This window comes from Barbatula barbatula, assembly GCF_947034865.1.
Source record: "Barbatula barbatula genome assembly, chromosome: 4".
Taxonomy (NCBI): Eukaryota; Metazoa; Chordata; class Actinopteri; order Cypriniformes; family Nemacheilidae; genus Barbatula; species Barbatula barbatula.
Window position 1 is genome coordinate 27,596,112 of NC_136768.1, and position 23,619 is coordinate 27,619,730.

Consider the following 23,619-nt stretch of genomic DNA (forward strand, 5'->3'; position numbering starts at 1 on the left):
AATGAAGGGCTTGTGTGTGTGTGTCAGTTTTCATATGTGTCATGACAGTATAAAAATGCCTGTAAAATTAACAGTGAAATTCTGTTGTTTTTCACAGAGAAAACTGCTGTAAGAAAACATCTGTATAAATAAGGAAAACACCGTAAAATTCTCTGGGAAATTAACAGTGAAATTACAAAGGTTTTGTTTCTCAACTGCACAAACACTATTAGCACCTTCACTTACAGACACCACTGTCTCTTTACTTCTGTTGTACGTCTACACAAGTTCTTATAGAGAATTAACACAAGTTCACATGTTGATGACTTTTGTTGAGTCGCCATTATGGTGATGAGTGTTTGCTTTACTTGGGATCTTGACGCTTTGCTTTTTGTCACAAAAATTTCACTAGTTTAAAAAACTGTGTTTTGAGACAAACACTGAAAAATGAGGAGAAAAAGCCTATTGGTGTGATATCCTTCTTTGGGACTGTCATTGTGTGTTCAGAGATCATGTGCTGATTTAAAGTGATTTTGTCATCCTCATGTACGCTACTCTATTAAACTATATTCTGAAGGTCTTTAACAACACATCTAAAACACTCTCGAGATAAATGAAATGCATTCTGGGTACCATCCAAGTACCAAACTCATCCATGACTCTCAGCATGCATTGCGGCAGTAAGCTTTTTATTTGTTGGTCACCACAGATTCATACACTGAGTCTTGATTTGGGAGTCAAAAACTAAATCAGACCGTTTAACTGTCCAAACTCTCAGATTGTTGCAGTAAGCTCATTCAGACAATTGTTACATTAAACCTTTATCTAAAAGAAATCTGAAAAAGAATATCATCATATTTTCTTTTGATATTATTTGCTACAAACACTGTCACAGCACACAAAAGAAAAAAGCTGTTTAGCAGATGAAAGAACTGAACTAAAGCAAACACTGATCCCAATAATGGAGTCTTTAAACATCAATAACACATCAGGTGATGGATGTTATGCTGAAGTCTCTGTGAAGCAGCTGATCGTCTTCAGTATTCTGACATATTTCACAGATGAATTGTGGGTGTGGCTCAAGTTTTTTACAGTAGTTTACTGGAAACCACAGCTGCGAGTATTTTTTCCTGTAAAAACTACAGATTTTTTATTGTCCCTTTTCTTTTGTGACATTATTGTGACTGATGTCATGATGGATGTTGGCTCTTTTCAATAATAAATCAAATGAATTACACAGATGATTAAGTGTCAGCAATATGATGATGATGATGATGATGATGATGATAATGATGATGATGATGATGATGATGATGATGAGGATGAGTATCATACTATGAACTCTTCAGCTACAGCACTCACATTAGTGAATCATGAGTCAAACTGGCCACCTAACAAAGAAACTGATCACCATAAGGGTGACATCAAACTTAACAATTAATTTCAATAGAATATTAACAGAAAAACTCTGTTTATTCTCAATAATAGAGATAAGTCAAGATGTTAATGGCGTTTGTTGGATTGTTTATTCTTCTGACTCAGTTGATATTCATCGAGGGCTCAACTGTTGTTCTTGTGTTTTATTTCTTTCTGTTCTTGTTTCTGTCCATCAGTAATTCTGCTTCTTATCACTTCATTATCTCATCAACACTCAATGTCTGTAGTATGCACACTAAGCAGTGTTTGGTTCATCCGGGCATCATGTGAATGGCGTTGAATCAATATCACTTTTGCATTTGCAATCACAGGAGAAAAAAACATCACTTCAGAGTTTAGTTGTGCTCCTGATCCTTTACATTCATTCAATTCCAGTGTTTTATCAAATAACGTATGAGTATTTATAAAGGCAGATGCTTTAAACAGTCAAGAAGAAATAAAACCAAGATTATAAAACGGTCAGTTCTGGTGCATGGTAATGTTTGGCTGATCTGAGTTCTAAATCGTTATAAAATACCCAGATTTATAAAGGCTGACTGGATTACATAACTTAAATATCACTTCATTTACTTTATTTGATGAAACGTTGCTACGCATCTAGAATAACTGTTTTATAAAAGTAATGCGCTGTGTGAAGCAGTGGGCAACAGGGCATTTATAACAGTTTGGGGGGTTTAAAGGACCCGTGCAACAACGCCCGTAGCTGTTATAAAATACACTGTAACACTACTTCACACGGCTTATTGCTTTTATCTACAGTTTTACCAATGATCCAGGGGTTGTCAGGGAAAGTCCAAATGAACTTTGAATCAAGACTTCAATCCTAAAACAATGACTTGTTCTCACCTCTGCAAACTGTTCTTATATGACCATCAACAATATTGACAACATGAAGTGTTCATGTGATTTATGATCTGTTGTTATAAACACATAAACACTGTATGAGTTATATCTGTGTGTGTTTATTTCCCCAAACACGTTCCCTACGGTCCACCGTTGGCCCTTACCTGCTATTTCTACAGTGTCAAGACTAGTTCCTGTAGGTGTTTTACACTAAACTACTGCAATGACTGTTTAAAGATTATAATGATCTCACTGAAGTCACACAGTCTCAGATGGACATCAAGATAAACACAATAGATCTGTCAAGATCTCACCATCAGTAACATCTTCACTTATTACAGACACCACTTTCACTTTATTTCTGTCATCATCTTATTGAGAATTAACAGATTTAACCCTTGTTCATTATAGTGGTTTCATGATGGTTAAAGTCATCATTATGATGATCAGTGTTTGCCTTTTCAGTGATCAGTGATTCATTGACTGGACACTGAAAATATGGGCCTTCACACGGACACTGGAAAAAGCTTTTGATATTTCCAGACGGACTGAAGCTGTGAAGCAGCAGTGAAGTGACCTGCGTGATGAATGAGTCAATGATAAACCTCTGGCTCTGCAGAGAGACACGTAAGCAAAAGCAAGTCATTTCAAAGCAGCCACAGGAGAATAAGTGGTCCATCTCATCCTAAAGCACACTGACCTGAGTATTCTGTACTGTTTCAAGCTCGTGGAAAAAAGCAATAAGACAAGATCTGAGAATCCAATAATCAAAACTTAATGTCTAAACTTATGGTGATTTTTCAGATTTGGGTCAGACAGTCTTCACAGTAGTCAGAAAATACGGAAGCCCATGTGAATAATTCCCGTTATATTTCCTCCTGTAGCCTAAGTCTAGACCATTTTAAATTTCTTCCTCTTCAAAAACTTGTTTTTTCTCATCAAAAACTTTTGTTTTCTTTAAAAGAAAAAAAGGTTTGCTAGCTAACATTTAGCATGCATTACCACCACTGACCACCAGGTGTCAATGTCGGCTGTCAGTTAGAATGAAATCTTCAGCTGACTATGGTTTCTATGCTGATATATCCTTTAAGATCATTATACATTTTTCTGAAAAAATTTTTTTGTTGAAAAAAACAACATTTTTTGAAGAGGACATTTTTTTTAGAAAAAGCCAGAAATACAGATCAAAATGATCCATTTTTCATTTATGCCCAACATCAGTGTTACTTTAACACTCTGTAGAGTGGGACCACATATACTCTGAGTAGTGTTGATTTAACACTGGACATTTTACGGTGCAGGAAGTGGAATCACTGCGTCAGATATACGTCACATTCTCATAGCTGATTGGTCCAGTTTTGGTTTGTGATCTCTAACCCAGAATAAAAGCTGCTCCAGAGCAGGTCAGCCATGTTGCCTAAACTCTCCTGTGTTGCAAGCATAGCCATACTTCCCTACTCACCACATCACACCAACATTATTTATGCTGTGAATGTGGTACGATCCAGAATGCAGCGCGGGACTCGAGGGTCTTGAGACACGCGCTGCGTTCGAAATGGCCCACTTTCATACTATTTAGATTCATGATTGTGAATCGGATGAACACTTATCTAGTCCATGATGCCACAGGAGAGGAGAAACGGTGAAATTAATCAAATAAATATAGCGGAGAACGTCTGTTTTTAATGTAAGTGCCAATAATTTAATTTTGTCATGAGTACATTTAGTTTTTATCAATGCTCACACTCCCACTCGTGCTATAGACGTACTGTTTTAAGGTACTTATTCAAATTCAGTACTACTGTCACAGTATGTGATTTTGGTTTATATAACAGGAAAATGCTGTGTCAATTCCTGATTGTTACACTAGGTGGCAGAATACAACAGAACAAGATGGTTGCGATGGTTTAAATGAAGTGATTGTAGTGTTTTTCTTCTAGATGAGTTGGCCATGTCATGCAGTAATAATTGGTTTAGTTAAGGAATTAATTCATTTTAACACTTTAAAAACCTGTATATTTTGGAAAGAAAGTATTTGCGTTTCTTTAAGTTTTGGTAAGTAAAGATCTCATGTTCTATTTCTCTGAGTAGCATTGAAAGAATAGTGAGAAAAGACATGTTATGATGCTTTATTTGTCATGAAACAAGCACATTCATATCAAACACATGTATATCAGTAATGGATGTTAAACATTGATAACATACTGTTAACGGACTGACAGTGAAGGGCTGAATGATTCCTCAAAGCTTTATAAGTGATGTCCACAAGGAAGATCAAACTCTATTCAACTTTGTGCCATTTTGCTGTACTTTGTAGGTGAAGGGCCACTGATATCGTCACTACGGACCCTTTTAAGAGAGTTTCTGTACTCTGGCAGTTTAATTAGATTTAAAAAAAAATTTTCAGCATCCTTAGATGACTGTTGGTCACTAAAACAGTCACCATCAAAGATCTTAACAGTGGTCTTATACAGTTCATTGAGTTTCCTATTCATTTCTGAAACGCTCTTGATCTTTATTTCGAATTCTGGCTTGTTTTCTCCTAAATAGCCAAAGGAAAAAGACTTCCTGTCATCACTGAGATGTTTAATACAGACAGCTGTCCAGATGTGAGAGGGAACTGTGACCTGTTCAAAATCCCTGCTGTCCTCACAGTCATCTATTTGTGGTATTTTCTCATTACCGGGTACAGTACCTGTGATGATGTAAGCCTGAAATGTCGCTACTTTATCGCTTGGAAATGTTGTCTTTAAAAAACTTTGCAAATAACTCTCAAAGATCTTCCACTGAATGCGGTTGAAGCAAGCATCCATCGGCGCAGCGTTGGTCAGAGTAAATGTCGCCAGACGGGCATCGCCGCATTGGAGACCGTTGGGGTTCAGGTGTCCGCGATCATATCCTGTGTGTTCGTAGTTAGCGGTGATGGCTTGACGTCCTTTATATGTTGCAACAAATTCCTTAGCTGTGCTCTCACGGATCATGTGTGCGGGTTCAGAGGTTTTATAAATCTACAAAAGAAATATAACTTTACTGCAGCTGTCAATCAACATCCATGAAATGATCCAACAATGTTTTACATATTTATTTGCAATAACAGCAGAACTTAAAATGAAAATTATTCAACACGCTCTTTAATTTCTTATCAAAAATTAAGTTTTAGATGTTACTGTTACCTGTGGCTCGATATGCCATTGGTCGCATCTCTTCGCTGTTTTTTCTGTTGCTGTTTGTAAGCATTGAGGATCAAATACATAGGCACTGTACAGGGGGATTTTGTGACGAGTCGAATAGAGAGTAGCAAAAAAAGCTTTAGGTTTATTTTGCATCATCTGGCAAATTTTGACAGCATTCTGATCCATTCCTTGCGGCTCTTTGTTTTTGTAGAACATTTCTCCACACAGATCAAACTTCTCGACCACTTTGGCCTGAGCGTTAAAAGCTCTCAGCGCAGTGCAGGTGAGCAGGAAGATCAGTAACATGTTTCAAACGACTGGATCTGACTGAATCTGCTTAACAGTTCATAAATAGCGTGGCCAACTGTCCATAGTTTGTTTTGCATATTTGTGGTCAGTGTATTTTGTACAGTGTTGCCTGGTATTCGTCCAATCAGCTCACACTCTGAGTTTCTGTAAAACATCATAAAAACAGCCCCATATCCCTAATTCTAAGAACTTCAAGAAAACATTCTAATTCTCAGAACTGAGATGTGTGTGCGTACATTCTTTTCCGCTCCAGGTGTGACACCTTCACGCTCTGGCTTCAGCTGAACACACACACACATCTCACTTCCTCTCAAAAGTACATCTAATATCAGCACTTAAGTTTTGCTTGATTTCACTCTCACACTGGTTATATTTTCAAGCATTGCAAGCAAGTATTAATAAGAACATATATCACATGTAATAGCACTTCTAGACATATTAAAATATTCTTCATTATATATCCTCTATATACAATATTATTTGATCTTGCATCTGGCTTTGGATGTGCATACTTTGATGCCCCATTTTATGATTGAAAACCTGCATCACTGATATGAGAACTACGACTGATGTCTCTGAGTTTATTTTCGTAATTTTAACATGAATGAAAACCATTCAACATTGAAGTTTAAAGTCCCAATGAATCTAAGAATTACAATGCCCGTTTTTTCATGAAATATTGCTTCGCTTGTTGTAAATAGTTTCTCAACGAGGGTCATTCTCTTTTTAAAATATGCTTTGCTCTAAACCATAAGCGTGAGTAATTAGTGAATATAAAACATGTTTGATAAATGTAAATAAATGGTACTTGACTATGACTAAGTATACTGATCATAGCATTAAATCATTGTATAATCAACTGCATAATCTTATTCATTTTTGCTTAAATGTGGTTTCAGATCACCCAGATTATACTATCTTGATACTGTGAAAGCATACATGTGTTCTATTAAAATATGTATGTTAGTAACATTGGCAAGATAAAAATTGGGATACTGTTGCCAGCAATAAAAAGTTTATTTTTTATAAAAGAGGGCATTTTTCTACAAATACACACACACACATGGTTGTGATTTGAACTGAGTAAGCAAGCTTTCAGTAGTAATTCAAGAAAATCTTAATTTTAATTATTCAGGAAAACATTGAATGTTTTTTATTGTCTGTATTATTAATCATGCTTACCAATTGCATTGCGAAGCCGATGTCCGAAGCATTGAAGATGGGTCCATTGGTTTATCTTCATTGCTTTGATCATGTTTGTTCCACTATCAGTGGTCACGCACACATGTCGTTCCTCTGCAAGTTTCCAGGAGGCCAGTGCATCTTTAAGTCCATGACCAATTATTTCCCCTGTATGATCGTCTGGAAAATAACATGTCTGAAGGCAAAAACTTTTCAGTGTGAGGCTCATGTATGGCTAAAGAGTACGACTACTCCACAGGTCAGTCCTCGTGGAAAAGAAAGATGCGTCATAAAGCTGTTCCGACTCTTTTTCGCGTGTTTCGGTGTACATTCGGGGAATTGCGGCTTCTGTAAAATGTAAAATAAAATCATGAGATTTATGAAACAAATCATTTATGTTCTTTCACTTTTTAAACATCACATTTTAATATATTTATTCTTTTTAACAGTTAAGATGAACTTCTGTTCCTCATCATACATGTATATTGAATGAACTAAATCACCTTTATTTTACATATGACAACAAGCGGATAAATCAAATGACTTCTAAGTCAACAGAACAGAGTATAAAGACACATTTAGCGGTATGAATACTATAATAAAACCAGAGTGTATGAAGACAATCAGGGTGCCATAGCTTTAGCTAAAAATCCTGTGTATTGACAGAGGTGTAAACATGTGGACATTAAATATCATTTTGTGAGATCTGTGATAAAGCAGGGCAGGATTAGTCTGGAATACTGTCCAACTGATGATATGGTTGCAGATGTACTAACAAAGCCAGCAACAAAGCTAAAGTTAATGAAATTCAGAGCCGGACAGTAACGGAGTACATTTACTCGAGTACAGTACTTAAGTACAATTTTGAGGGATCTGTACTTTACTTGAGTATAATTTTTGGGGAGTACTCATGACTTTACTCAAGTACATTTGAGAGGCAAATATTGTACTCTTTACTCCGCTACATTTCTATCCATAACCGTAAGTACACGTTACTTCTAAAAAGAAAAAAGAAAAATCTCGGAAATCACCAATTTGTTTTTTCCCTCTCAAACGTGATTGGATTGTGCAGGCGCCACTTATTGGGCGAGCCTATCAGCAACAATCACCCAGACCTCAGAGCTCTATCATTTGCTGTACACAGCTGTCAATCATCTCACGTCTGCATGACACGTCCTGTGTACACTTCCTCATTCAGGACATCCGCGATGAAGCTAAAGTAACATTTCTTCAACAAGAAGCTAATAAATGCACGATTGAAGAATATGTGTTTTGTGTGTATTTTCATGCGATTTGGGGGTATTTTTATATGAATAAAGAATAAAGGTAAGGGAAGAGTAGCCAATAGCGTCATATAAAATGCTAAATATAACATGAAATGAACTTGAAAACATCGCGACCGGTCAGCTGATTTTCTTTAATCATTATTATTTTCTCTTCTTTGCTCTATGCTGCGTGTATAACACGGTCAGGTTCAGAGGTGTGTCAGAACATTGCTATATCGCCTTCTTTGCTGGTTTAGGTTTATTGATTTCAGGGGCGGCGTTTGTGTATATCCCTATAGCGTTCAGAAAACATTGTTGAAACAAAGTACGTGTGCGTAATGAGACTCATTAAAGATAATTAAACTACTTTACACTAATGTGTACATGTAGCATAGGCGTCGGAAGCATGTGTATTTGAGAATGTATAAACACCGTTAAGTCACATAGCGTCATTGACGTCGGTAAGACCGAAGATATGTAGTTTTGACGTGACATCATCGTAATGTTGGTTCGAAGCTCTTTTTGGCTAAACTCGTTTGTCTGCATTTTCCACATTTAAGATCATATACAGGCATTTATTTTCAATAAAACAAAGAAACTGTCTACAAAATGCCTAACAGTGGTTTTGGAATCAAGTGTGAGGTTATAGTGGGGATGGTCTTTATTTTCCCAATTAGTTGGCATCCATTTAATAATTTTAATAAATCGAATAATTTACACTATTGTTATTGTATTTCATTCATAATGTACAACGCTATCTGTGAAAAATTAAAAAAATATATTGTACGGAAAGACTTTGTAGTGCAGTCGCAGTTTAGGCTATTATGTATTTTGCGATTTGCCACTAGCTATGCCAGGATTAGCTTAAAAATGAAAAGAATCAAGGCTTAACAACCCTGCGACAAGGTAAGACATGTTTTATATTTAATCTTGTTTGCTGAATCTGATCAATGGTTGGTTTATATTTTAGTCTCATAGTCGATTAACGTAGTCGTTGGTGGTGGTTATGACAACATCTGGCTGTGGGTTATTTTTTACTACTTTAAGTTTTGTGGTTACATATATGTGGTATCATTTGGTTTCATTGTGGTTCGTTTTTGTATGGTCTGAAGAAATTTCGCCATACCCTAGGTTTTGATGAAACGCCACTACTGATTGATGAAAAAACTGAGAAACTCACATGTACACACAATTGTTAGCTGAATTGTATTTTCTAATATTACTCATTAATGTAAGCCGAGTATTTGCTTTGATGTTCTTGAGTATGCGGTGTGTTGTTTAAAACTGTTCGGTTCAAATGTGGGTGCAAAAAATCCATTAAAACTCTAGCAGAGGTGAAAAGAATAAAGCATGGTAAAAAGATTAAAATGACTTTATTTTACTTTAAATTCCTTTAACATTCTCCAAGGTATTAACATTAGCATTTTTCATAACTCCATGTAGGACGTTTCTGTACATAAATGTAAGCACTGTGGCAGTAGTAATGCAATATTTAGAAAATGTACTCTTGTACTCTTGATACTCAAGTACTTTTAAAAACATGTACTTCAGTACTTTTACTTAAGTACACATCTGACTGTAGTACTTTTACTTGTACTTGAGTAAAATTTAGCAAGGGGTATCTGTACTTTTACTCGAGTAATGAACCTGTGTACTCTGTCCGCCTCTGATGAAATTTAACTCATTTATGTTTGGTGTATGAATTTTGTACTTATGTTGAAATGGAGAAATAGAAATGTGAGAGCAAGTGGGGGTGTTGAGATTTATTAGTATTGTGCTCTCATTTATATTTGATTTGTTTAATCTTTATTTATGTTTTTGAACCTGGCAGTCACATTGCGGGGTGTATGTCATGTGACCCAATCAATGACTGATTAGTGACTAAATGAATGCACCTGATTAGGTTTAAATAAAAGCGCGCCAGTCAGAAAGAGGCTGGTGAATGTGAAACAGTATTCCTGGTTGTCCGTGTGAATTACTCTGCTAACAGTTACAGTGGTGACTAGGTTAGCTGAGCTAGCAGCAGAGCTCAAATCTATCAAATTCACATTTAAGCGTTAAAGGTTAGCATGCGGCTAGCGCGATTAGCGATCTTTTATGAGCATCTTAAACAACATAAAACAATCTGAATCCGTGTCTATATGGTATCAAACAGCAAGAATCAGGGTCATAACTCAGATTGATTTTAGATGAACACCTAACGGAGCGGACACAGTCAGCATAACATTAGCATTAGTATTAGCATCCTTACCGGATGTATCTTGAGGAGTTCGCAGTGTCAACGCGGCTTAACGATTGTTCACAGTTGTTCTCTCACAGCTTTCATCATAATGGACACACGCACACTATTTTAATATTTGCTTTTCAATATTATTCGAATTACTTTCCCTCAGAGGATATTTCCATACCAGTCCTTGATGTCTTTTCCTGAGGAAAGGTGTGTTTTTTCCTCATTTAGAAAATGTCCCGGGGTGTTTGCGCCACCCTCAGGCAGAGTAGAGAGTTGCGCTCCAGTACCCTTATGCGGGTTACACACGGGTACATCCCGTTTACAGCATTGAACAAGTACAACCCTCATCCAAGTGTGACGTCACAAACCACGCCCATATCCAACACGTCAGCATAACCGTACCGCGGTTAAATTAATGTGATGATACGTTATTTGAGGGTATTCCAGTCAAAGACACTATAAAGTATTTAGGGATTCATCTAACAAAAAATTTAGTAGACAGACAACATCTTAATTTTTCTAGTCGAATTAAGAAAACCAAAAATATTTTAAATCTTTGGCTACAAAGAGATTTATCTCTTTATGGTAGGGTTCTCTTATCTAAAGCGGAGGGTCTCTCTCGCTTGGTGTATCCATCACTCTCTTTATGTGTGAATGACTACACTGCTAAAGGTGTCAATAAAATTTTCCTTGACTTTATGTGGAAAAACAGATCTCATAAACTCAAAAAAGCTGTTATTTCGAATTGTAGGGGTGATGGGGGACTGGAAGTAATACATTTTCAAAACATTGTTAATGTGTTCAAAATCAATTGGATTAGAAGATGTCTCATAAACTCAAATTCTATATGGTTTTTCATTCCTAATTTCATTTTTAATAAAATTGGAGGCCTCCATTTTATTTTAAAATGTAATTATATGTACAATAAACTCCCGGTTAAATTGTCTAAATTTCATCAGCAAGCTCTTCTACCGTGGAAATTGTGTTACATCCACAATTTCTAACCACATAAAACTCTTTTGTGGAATAATGTTAGAAACAAATCTCTCTTTTTCTCTAATTGGTTTAATAGAGGTTTAATTCATATCATCTCTTTTTTTGACAATTCTGGCAACATCTTGTCTCATGAACGCTTCATGACTGTCCATGACTTCCCTATTCCTTTTAAGGAATAAAATACTGTACTTAAAGCTATTCCTACAGGTCTAGTGCAACTGATTAAAAGTCACTTATTATACAACCAAAATGATACGAGGGAATCGGCTTTATTGTTGGATGGCATTAGCATTTATGATAAGAAATGCAATAATAAGCATATTCGCCAGGTTCTTCAAAAAAGAGATCTAATTTGCCCTTGAGGCAGATCACATTGGGCTGCCTTTGTAGGAAATATTGAATGGAGAAGAGCGTGGTTATTACCACATAGATATTTTATTCCCAACAAGTCCAAAGAAGTCCACTTTAAAATATTACATAAGATATATCCTAACAATGCAACGTTGTCCAAATATATTGATATCTCTAGTGCTTGTTCGTTTTGTGGGGACAAAGATGAAACATTAATTTGTTTTATTCTTGCAATTTCGTTCAGAAATTTTGGTCTAACGTATTTTCCCATCTGAATAATACCTCTACTCATACGCACTCTTTTAACTTGAAAGATATTATTTGTTATTATACTGACTCCCACACATCGAAAGAATACATTTTTAACTTTTTTATTTTATTTGGCAAATTTTTCATCCATAAACAAAAATTTATGGGGTCACCCCCTACCTTTTCTCACTTTTTGGTGGAAATAGACTCACTGCTTAAATCTTTTAGTTTATCTAAAAACAAAAAATGTAATAGATTCCTGAAATTGTATGAACAATTACTTTGTAATGGTTTTGATACTCAGGATTAACCAGTTATTAATATAAATTCCTCATGTAAAGCTGTACGATATTTATTTTGTAATTACCCTGTAACCTATATTTGCATATGTTTCTTCAATATTAAAAAAAAAAAAAACAATCTCAGGTTCAACGTGCCCATGAGTTACATGGCGCTACTTCCGGCCAGCAGTCTAGGGATTCATATGAATTAATTATATCTTTCGTTATACTTATTCACGATTTCATGTTTGTAGATTGTCTTGCCTAAATGAACTACAGGCCAACCCCAAGTACGTAAACAACTTCAAATATTTTCGTCATCAAAACAGCCCGTACAACGCTTGTATTGATTAGTTAAAACATTTGTTAATAGTTACCATTATACCGTTCCTAATGAATTAATACTACCCTACCCAAAAATATATTAAATTTAATAGAACAATAAGATCTTTACATTGTAAGTTATTTAATTTATAATATTGATAACATTTCTTTAACGTCCTATTTATAAGTGTCAAAACAAATGAGCTTATGACTTCCCTATATGCAGTATCATACACACATAACAGTAATAGAGAGATAGTTTGTTTTGATAGGTTTATATTACTTTAGTAACATGGCATTCATCTTATTGCCTTTTAAACATTTGATTAGGATATGTATCCACATCTTATACTTGAAATAAATGTATAAAAAAGACATGCTTTCACAAGGTAATTTTGTATTTATTATTTAAAATAAATCAGATTATATAAAATTACACAATTATAATATACAATTAAATAAAATCTAATTAGGATCATGTATCATGGCATGGACCCTAAGCCCTTGCTCTAAGGGGCAGTCGTGGCCTAATGGTTAGAGAGTTGGACTCGTGACCAGAAAGTTGACAGTTGGATCCTCAGGGCCGGCAGGTAACGACTGAGGTGCCCTTGAGCAAGACACCTGACCCCTACCTGCTCCCCGGGCGCTGCAGGGATAGCTGCCCACTGCTCCGGGTGTACGTGTGTTCACCACTTGCTGTGCGTGTGTTCACTACTTACTGGATGGGTTAAATGCAGAGGGCACGTTTCAGGTATGGTTCACCATAACTGACAAATAGGTCACTTTCATGACAATTCAACATGAATGTGTCAAGGTCCTCTGCACATTCTCTTGCTTCTGAATCACCATGTATATATTCTCCCAACAGTCTCCTTTGGCTTTCTGCATCCATCTGGAGATAGGCAACCTCCACCACCTGCCCACAGAAAGATTGACGGTGGGTCTGTACCCAGGATCATGCAGGACATATTCTGGCCTTCGGGTGGATACATGACTCCTTCCTCTTTCTCCAAACCTTCAACATCAGTGGGAAAGTGTTGTGTAATACTGTCCTCTTCAGTACTTCGAGTTTTTCGGAAGGATGCCCTGTCTACCTCAAACAGGTGCCACTTTGCTACATTTTTGTGAAGGCATGACTGCCTTGGTTTGGCACATGGACAATGCCAAGACATGGTTTTGACCCGCCCAAGCCTGCTGTAATAGGAAATGGTGGGCTCAAACACAGAGATGTATTTTTTGTGGCTGGGCCACAAACCACCTATCATTGACCATGGCCTGTAAAACCTGCTCTGTCAGTAAGGGAATGCCCCTTTCGGCTGGTGGGCAGTATGCAATTGACTGAAGGTGATGTCACTCATAGGAACGGATCTTTGATCTCTCTGCAAATTCAGTGTTTATTCTGCAGATGTCCAGTTCACAGGTCGTTCTTTGATCCTTTTGTTAATGTGGATTGGAGTGCTGGATGCAAAAAATGATTTGCCTACCGCATAGACACCGTCTAAGTCGGTTGTTATCTGTGAATGTCTTCTTTGAATATGCAGCTTAACATTTCTCCTGTTAAGCGACACACCACAATGAGGACACATGACTGTCTCTCTCTTTTGACTAATTGTAGCAAAAATTAAACGTGTGAAGTTAGAAAATTCATACCAAGCATGTTGAACAAAGGCACACAAATGGTGCACATAATTTCAAGTTATGTTCAATTTGATGATGAGTTTATTTTCAGTAATTGTATTTAATAGATGTATACTTGACATAAAAGGCATATGCAAGCATAAATCCATTTAATATAAATACTTCTGAAATGACAAGATTTGTTTTACTTGCCCACATAGCGAAAACGTTTTTTACTTTCTTTTTTGTTTTATGAAAGTTTTATTATCAATAATGTGTATTATCGCCATCTACTGTGTCGGTGTCTTACTGTTTCCATGTTAATGAGAATGTGACGCTTTTGGACAAGGGCGTGGTTTATGACATCACACTTGGATGTGGGCTGGGTTGGACATCCACCGCAGGTCGCAGCGAGGACATCCGGGGCTTAGCAATGACGTATACGTGCCTTTGACGTATGTGACGTCGGAGGCGTGGCCGGCTGTCAGTGCCAAACTCTTTTATAAAAACAAACCGTGATCCCGATGAGCACGAGCTATCGCATCAGACCTAATCAAAGCCCCATCACGCTCTACTTAAGCATCCACTTCACGCAGCAGGTATCATCAGAGAAAACACTCTCTCCACGAAGAGCAGTTGTTCTGTTTGTTTCCCGCTCTAGCTAGCCTAGAACCAATTACAACGGCTGCGCTGCACATGTTCAGTGTTTTCTTATTAATAAAATTTAGAATTGTAATTTAAAGGACGATTAAATAAAATGATACAAATAAAAATTTAAATGCGGCACACTGTTTATGACTTGCATGACCCGGGACAACAAAGCTTCACATTTCATATCAAAAGCTTAAAATTTGAAAGCTTCCCCGCAAAAATGCGAGACAGGTGGTCCCCCTTTGGTAATATTAAGCAGGTTTTTGATTTACACACTGTTTAATGTTCGATGATGATCATTTTATTTTATATTTGAGTGGGTGAGCAATCTTCTATCACTTGTTTCAACTTCTCCTGTGTTTTTATTCGGAGGAGAATCGGTAGGCTAAAAGATGCCAGTACAAGTGATAACGTATAACGTTAACCTATGGTAGTCATAACTAGCTAGTTAAACAAATAGGCCTAGAGTGAAAGCCAGCCAGATGATGATCTTCAGACTTTAAGGATAAAAAAACTGAATTCTTACCCACTGACTTCTTTTCAAAAAGTCTGCAAAATCTCGTTTGCTTAATTTGTTCTTTCCTGCTCGCTGACTGTCTCAGTTTTTAACTCGCACTCTTGCGGTTGACTGTGCTTGCTACTCCCCTACCTGCTGCATATTCACCAGAGAGGAAGAAACTGAATGAACGCAATGAAATAAAGCTACTTATGATTTCAGGGGTTTACATCGGCCATTGTCCAGTTTCATATTCACTCAGTGACAGTTATTACATTCAGGGCTTGACTCAAAACATTCAAGGCTGAAGCCCCGGCAAAATCGGCTGGCGCCACCCCTGGATTCTTGACGTGGAGAGAAGCTCAGAGTTTCTGCAGACAGCATCATACTGATCTGACCAGTGTGAGGAACCAGACTGACCATCAACCTATTCACAACATCAGTGAGACAGAGAGAGATCCAGAGATCCATCTCTTTCAGGACAATGATATAGCCTTGTGATTGAGCCTCTTTTGTGCAGCTTAAGAAGAATTCTTTATTCCAAATGGAAACATAATTTCTATGGTGCCCTTGTCAACATATGCTGATAATGTTATGGTTTTTATTACAGGCCAAGATGATGTTACAGTTTTAAATAAGTTACTAATTATCGAATAATTAACTAAATTAGTATTTTTCCCAATTACATCGGGTTAAAGCTTACCTGAAAACATCCGCGTCATCTCTCTGGTGGGTTTAAAAAAGATGAATGTGCATTCACAAACAGTTAAGCGCGACATCGCCCTGCGATAATGAGGCGTCCCGATGTAACAGAGAGCAGGTTATAAGAGCGAATACTTATTTGATGATAGTGAAAGGGGGCTGGGATTTATGATGAGTTTAGGATTTATGAAACACACACGGCCATGATTTGGTAAAGAAACAGAATGCTAATGAAAACAGAATCATCATATTCAGGTTACAACTTTATTTCACATATTAAATGACACACAATGTGAAGTACAGAAAACTATATGATAGCACAAATAATTATTTTAAATCATGCAGATCATTCAGAGCAGATTATTAGATGTGCAGAAGAGAAACCCAAAACCAAAGCTTTTCACACATCTAATGGATTGTTGTGTCTACTGGGTCTATAAATGACTCCAGTACAAGAACACAGTTAATACAGCATCAGCCTAATTTCAGTTATGTAAAGAAGCTCTTTTGTTTTCTCAGGCGTCTGCAGGTGGCAGTGGGACTTCAGTCGGAGGATTCGGCTGATCGTCCATCTTTAAATCACGACAGAACAGCACCGCTGCATCACCAAGACCCAGTCTGTACTGCCACAGATTAAAACTCTCATTTGGCTTCAGCTGCAGTGTCAGTTCCTCTTCCACTTCAGTCGCTTCATTCCAGCTTTCCTTCTCAGTGTTCACGTTTGATCCTCCATATTCTGCTGAAAAAGAGAACTGGACCTTAGCGATTAACCCAGCGAGATCTCCAGATTCAACTGAAGCCGATGCTGCAAACTTCCAGTCGTGTGTGATCTCTTTCATCTTCTCCTTGCTGTATCCCACCTTCTTAATGATCTTCTTCCGCCATGTCACTGGTGTGTTGCTGTCATTACTTATAGTTTTAATATTCTCCCAGCGGCCAAAGGCTGGACCTTGAGTTATGGACAGACCACCGGGCAGAAAGCTCACAACACCAGGGGGAACAGAATAGACGCGACCATCAGGTTTCTTAGGATCGACGCATGTGTAGTACTCCACTCCCCACTCTGAGACCGGCTTCAGGAAACAGCAGTCAGCTCTAAGACCCCAGTAATACAGACCCTCACTGTATTTGGGATGCAGCTTGTGTTCTGATTTAAACAGGTTGTGACTCAGATCTATGGTCAACGTGAAAGTTCCCTTTGCTTTGAAGAAGACAAGGAAAATGGTACTGACTGAGAGGTAGTAATCTGCACCCTGAAAGTCGGGATGAAGGGTTTTAACTTCAGCTTCAGCGTCGGTTGACAGGTCTGAGACTCTGCGGTATGTTTTACCCTTAATGATGTAAAATCGTGCAGCCAGATCAGCAAGATAATGGTCTCCATTTAGGCAGGAGGGATGCAGCTTGAATATAGTGAGGTCTGAACCTTTCTGTAAATCAGTTGTCCTCATATAACAGCCCAGATCAGAGCGGATTATATACGTGTCATCGGCCACTCCACAGATATCAACACCTTTAATTTTGTTCTTGGGGATAATGTCCTTCATTGTGCCTCTTAACCTGCAACACAGAAGAACACAGACATTCAGTGACCAGCTCTGATGAGATGCTGATGTTCTACACAGTAAACTGTCCAGTGTTAAATCAACACTACTCAGAGTACATATGCTCCCACTCTACAGAGTGTTAAAGTAACACTGATGTAGTGTTGAAGATAATGAGGCAATTAAGTGATTAATTAAGAGATCATTAAACATTAAAGACAAACACCTGCTGTTAACTATAATGGTGACATCATATTTTGACCAATGACACTTCAACATACAAACCTTTGACAGAAAAAAACATTGGTTAGTAAGTTAAGCTGTTAATCATGTTTGTTGTTTACTCAGATCTTGAGAAATGTAATGTCTTGTTTTATCTTCAGTTGATGTCATCTAATGTTTGATTGGATGTCAGTTGTAGTTCTTGTGTTTCTTGTTTCTTCAGTGATTCTGCTTGTTAACAGCAGGTGTTTGTCTTAAATGCTCAATCATCTCTTAATTAATCACTTAATTGCCTCATTATCTTCAACACTACATCTGTGTTACTTTAACACTCTGTAGAGTGGGAGCATATGTACTCTGAGTAGTGTTGATTTAACACTGGATATTTTACTGTGAGAGACTGTTCTTTTGTTTGATATATTTTGCACATCAAGTGTACATGCGATTTATTCTCTATAAACACATAAACACTGTATGAGTAATATCTGTGTGTATTTATTTCCCCAAACACGTTCCATACTGTACAATTTAAATAATTCAGCGCTGTAGATTGTTCTGTCATGTACAGTATGTGGTCCTAACATGAGACGACTTGACATACAGCTAATGTTGAGTCCTTCACTGGAATCATGAGGAAATATTTCATCTCAATATTTTGATTTGAACAAATGTTTGTGTGTAAATGTACTCACGTGGAGAAGTGTGGATGACAGCAGTGGATCTGATGGACGTCTCGATCGGTCTGACAGAGAGAGACTCATCGGCTGCTTTAAATACAACTGCAAACACACAAAACACACCCACAAACCTTGAGTGATTGGTAAATGTAAAGATGTTTGTTGTGAAGGGTAGAACTTGAGCTTGTGAGTACATGTAGTGGTATGTGTGTACAGGGGAAAGGTTAAGAATGAATGAAGAATGAATGATATCAGTTATTTTGTTCAAACAACTTGACAAGACTTGACAAGAAACATACAGAATGTTAAATACACACAAGTGTACAAACACATCTGGAGCAGCTAGTCGAGGTGTTCAGAGATTCATTTTCAAGATTAATTGTCATTTTAAGTGTTTTTCAGTAAAAAGAAAGACGTGTTTTGTGTTGATTTATCTCTGAGATTTAGGAGAGCTTTGTGTTTTTAAGATATTAACGTTGTCCAGAACAGCAGTGCTTGTGTCTAGGTTGAGGGAAAAGGACCACTTTCATAACTGCACCGTATCTCTATTAACTGCATTAACTCATCTTCTGGACTGTAACCTATTATTAACTCTTATACTGCACCGTAACTTTAATAACCGCATTAACTCATGTACTGCACTGTTACTTCAACAACTGCATTAACTCATCCCCTGCACTGTTACTTCAACAACTGCATTAACTCACCTATTGCATTGCAACTTTAACAGCTAATGTCAATAATCTATGCACACTTTAATCACTTGCACTATTGTTTAGTCTAAATTATTATCTGTTCATATCCACCTGTACATTAATGTTCATAGTATATAGTCATCTGTATATATTGTTCATAGTACATACCTACTGTCATATTTTCATAGAACATACCTACTGTAAAATATTTTCATAACTGTATAATATTTTGTCAATATTGTATTCTGTATTTATTCTAACTGCATATCCTGCACTTGCTAACTGCACTTCTGGTTAGACCTAAACTACATTTCCTTACACTGTACTTATATATGTGTAATGACAATAAAGTTGAATCTTATCTAATCTAATCTAATAAAAGTCATGAAAGTGTGGTACAGAGACCACCTATCTCTTCTTACTTGACCGTCTTGGATGGTCTGTGAAATCTGACTTAGACACATTGTTTTGGTAATCGTTATTTATGTGGATTACTACAAAGAACATTTACTTGATATTAAATTTATAAAATATCAACTTCAACAGAATAAGTAGATTTTACTTCTGGTTGTACTTGAATTAAAGCAGCAAATTTACTTAAAAAAATGGCGTGCAAATTGTTACGAGGATTTTATTCACTCTATTCTACAAGTTATTTTTGTTAGTGTGTGTGTCTATGTCTTTGTGTGTAAGTATGTGTGCATATTTTGTGTCTGGGGGTTTTGTATTTGGGTGTGTAAGTCTTCTGTGTTTTCACCTTTTTCTTGTTTTTACAGGTTTAACTTGAATTGTCTTGCTTATAGTCAATGTGTCTCATGTTCAGCAGCTTTGTAACAATGACAATTGTCAATCACTCTATATAAATAAAGTTGAGCTGAGTTTTAACAAACCTCACAATGTTCACCAGTTGGAAAAAGCTTAACTTCCACTTTGCTTCAAATGTATGGGGGTCAAACATATCGTTTGTTGGACTTCATCAATGTGTAAGTGTTTTTATTGAACACCATTACAAGCACTGAAAGAAAATGATCTTAATCAGAGTCAAGAGCTCAACTAAAACCAACACTGATGGTGGATTGTTGAAATGTCAAAATATTTCTACATTAATAGCAGGTGCAAAAGTGATCAAATTAACACTGAGGGACGAGTGAGGGCTGCCCGTATAGGGCCAGCTGTATGGGGCCAGCTGCAAGAGGCCAGCTGTATGGGGCCAGCTGTATAGGGCCAGCTGTAAGAGGCCAGCTGTATAGGGCCAGCTGTATAGGGCCAGCTGTAAGAGGCCAGCTGTATGGGGCCAGCTATATGGGGCCAGCTGTATGGGGCCAGTTGTATGGGGCCAGTTGTATGGGGCCAGCTGTATGGGGCCAGCTGTATAGGGCCAGCTGTATGGGGCCAGCTGTATGGGGCCAGCTGTATAGGGCCAGCTGTATGGGGCCAGCTGTATGGGGCCAGCTGTATGGGGCCAGCTGTATAGGGCCAGCTGTATGGGGCCAGCTGTATGGGGCCAGCTGTATGGGGCCAGCTGTATAGGGCCAGCTGTAAGAGGCCAGCTGTATGGGGCCAGCTGTAAGAGGCCAGCTGTATAGGGCCAGCTGTGTAGGGCCAGCTCTAAGGGGCCAGCTGTATGGGGCCAGTTGTATGGGGCCAGTTGTATGGGGCCAGCTGTATGGGGCCAGCTGTATGGGGCCAGCTGTATAGGGCCAGCTCTATGGGGCCAGCTGTATGGGGCCAGCTGTATGGGGCCAGCTGTATGGGGCCAGCTGTATGGGGCCAGCTGTATGGGGCCAGCTGTATAGGGCCAGCTGTATGGGGCCAGCTGTATAGGGCCAGCTGTAAGAGGCCAGCTGTATGGGGCCAGCTGTATGGGGCCAGCTGTAAGAGGCCAGCTGTATAGGGCCAGCTGTGTAGGGCCAGCTCTAAGGGGCCAGCTGTATGGGGCGAGCTCTATGGGGCCAGCTGTATGGGGCCAGCTGTATGGGGCCAGCTGTATGGGGCCAGCTCTATGGGGCCAGCTGTATGGGGCCAACTGTATGGGGCCAGCTGTAAGAGGCCAGCTGTATAGGGCCAGCTGTATGGGGCCAGCTGTATAAGGCCAGCTCTATGGGGCCAGCTGAATGGGGCCAGCTGTATAGGGCCAGCTGTATGGGGCCAGCTGAATGGGGCCAGCTGTATAGGGCCAGCTCTATGGGACCAGCTGTATGGGGCCAGCTCTATGGGGCCAGCTGTATAGGGCCAGCTGTATAGGGCCAACTCTATGGGGCCAGCTGTATAGGGCCAACTGTATAAGGCCAGCTCTATGGGGCCAGCTGAATGGGGCCAGCTGTATAGGGCCAGCTGTATGGGGCCAGCTGAATGGGGCCAGATGTATAGGGCCAGCTGTATGGGGCCAGCTCTATGGGGCCAGCTGTGTAGGGCCAGCTCTAAGGGGCCAGCTGTATAGGGCCAGCTCTATGGGGCCAGCTGTATGGGGCCAGCTCTATGGGGCCAGCTGTAGAGGCCAGCTGTATAGGGCCAGCTCTATGGGGCCAGCTGAATGGGGCCAGCTGTATAGGGCCAGCTGTATGGGGCCAGCTGAATGGGGCCAGCTGTATAGGGCCAGCTGTATGGGGCCAGCTCTATGGGGCCAGCTGTATAGGACCAGCTGTATAGGGCCAGCTCTATGGGGCCAGCTGAATGAAGTTTAATGTATCTCATACAGCCACAGACGCTGCGTTGGTCATTATTACGCTATACCATGAGCTAATTTTTAATAAAGCAGATGATAAATCATGTATCGTCAGAAAGCCCCGGAAAGGGTTTTCAGATAAAAGCCACATGACACGTGTTTTTGAGAAGCTTTCATTACATTCACTGAAGACGTGCAGAAGGATTTACTTGTCAAGAATGTTCCCTCAGAAAATGAGAGTTGTTTTAAAAAAGCTGTCAGGTGACACTTGTGCATGTGAGTGGTATGTGTGTACAGGATCTGTGCCAAAGACATTCAGTCTTACTGAACGCCCCCTCCTCTACGCCAAATGGCTTTCAAAGGATAGCGTGGGGCGAACAAAAGAATCTGACACATTCTAAACACACTTATCAAAGGTGATAATTAACTAAAGTCAACAGCTTAACCCAGGCGTGTCAAACTCATTTTAGGGTAAGGGCCGGATGGAGAGAATAGTGACAATGTGCGGGCCGAATCACCTTTTTTAAACCATATTGCGCCAAATTACAAATGAATTAGCAAAAAAACTAGAAAGACATACTGTTCTGTAAAAGGTGCATTTAATAAATCCTCAGAACGGTTCAATAACACTCTTATTCCTCTTTGAAAAAACTATTTTGTTTAGGTAAAGGCAATCAAAACCCTTTCCTTTGAATATGAATATTTTTTGTCAGATACTTTTAAACTAGTAATGACAAAAATGCAACAGACTCTATTTGTGTACAGACGGTCACATTAAATATGAACCATACAAGCTATACAATATAATTCACTGATAGGAAAAACTGCCTTAACATATTTAACAACTAGTACAGTAGTACAACTTCACTTTGGATATGAACATTAAATATATACTAGAAATTTCCTTTAACAACAAAAGATCTAGATCGCATCTGCATTATGATTTTAATTCCTGACATCTCTTTTCTTCAACCACATCAATCTCATAATGTCATTTAGCTGTCTGTTTGTGAGTCGAGAGCGCAGGTTGGACTTGTTAATGTTCATTACCGATTCTTGATGAATTCTCCCTCTGAAAACGGCTTTGATCCCGCTGCGATCAAATAGCTTTACAGCTTCATCAGTCCCTGTTCTTTTTGTGAACATTGATTGCTTTTTTTCCGAGGCTAAAGTTAAATGATTGACTTTTCGAAGCTGTCTAGTGTATTTATCATATTTCTCTGCGTGTATCTCATAGTGGCGTTTAATATTCTACTCGTTTTGCACAGCCACAGCTTGTGAGCAGATTAAACATACCGGCCTACCGTTGAACTCACAGAAGAAATATGTCTCTTTCCATTTGTCCTGAAACATCCGCCGCTCCAGATCACTTTTCTTTATTTGGACATTTTAAGATCACTAGTCCTTGCCGCTAGTGATGCGCGGATTGGCGGTTAAATCCGCGGGCGCTGCGGATGATCCGCGGGTCGGGTGGGTCGGGTAATAAAAAATATATTCTGATTAATTGCGGGTGGGTCGCGGGTTGATGAGATCATTCGTTAATAATACAATTATTTATAACAACATTTCTTTAAAATATGAATGTGTTTTAATAGCAGTTTCAACCAGGCAACCGGCAATTTTGCACTCATGTAAAAGAAATACGCGGCTGTCGACAGTGGAGGGGGGTCCTTTTCTTAATGCAGAAATGGAGGCGAAACAGATCCGGGAGAAACTTTCAGCTAGATGAGTCCT

The 23,619-nt window shown here is 38.6% G+C and overlaps 2 protein-coding genes across 2 annotated transcripts; both read right to left on the reverse strand.

Moving 5' to 3' along the window:
* Positions 1-4,372: 4,372 nt before the first annotated feature.
* LOC306893335 (endonuclease domain-containing 1 protein-like) lies at positions 4,373-10,744 on the reverse strand. Its single transcript, XM_079455119.1, has 4 exons — positions 10,440-10,744; positions 6,924-7,271; positions 5,433-5,885; positions 4,373-5,267 (listed from the first exon to the last, which is right to left on the reverse strand). Exons 3-4 carry the CDS (start codon positions 5,736-5,738, stop codon positions 4,545-4,547), a joined length of 1,029 nt encoding a protein of 342 aa, XP_079311245.1. The 5' UTR covers positions 5,739-5,885; positions 6,924-7,271; positions 10,440-10,744; the 3' UTR covers positions 4,373-4,544.
* A 5,584-nt stretch (positions 10,745-16,328) lies between these two features.
* On the reverse strand, positions 16,329-21,940 carry LOC306893306 (uncharacterized protein; the record flags this gene model as incomplete). The annotated part of the gene is made up of 5 exons (XM_079455074.1): positions 16,329-17,642; positions 17,853-17,911; positions 18,541-18,627; positions 20,356-21,246; positions 21,917-21,940. The coding sequence occupies 5 exons, from the start codon at positions 21,938-21,940 to the stop codon at positions 16,601-16,603; spliced, it is 2,103 nt and encodes a 700-aa protein (XP_079311200.1). The 3' UTR covers positions 16,329-16,600.
* Positions 21,941-23,619: the final 1,679 nt, after the last annotated feature.

Coding starts and splice junctions, on each gene's coding strand:
- LOC306893335 (XM_079455119.1), bottom strand. CDS start 5,738: ATGTTACTGATCTTCCTGCTCACCTGCACTGCGCTGAGAGCTTTTAAC. Junction 5,268..5,432: donor AATGGCATATCGAGCCACAG/GTAACAGTAACA, acceptor TTTCTTTTGTAG/ATTTATAAAACCTCTGAACC.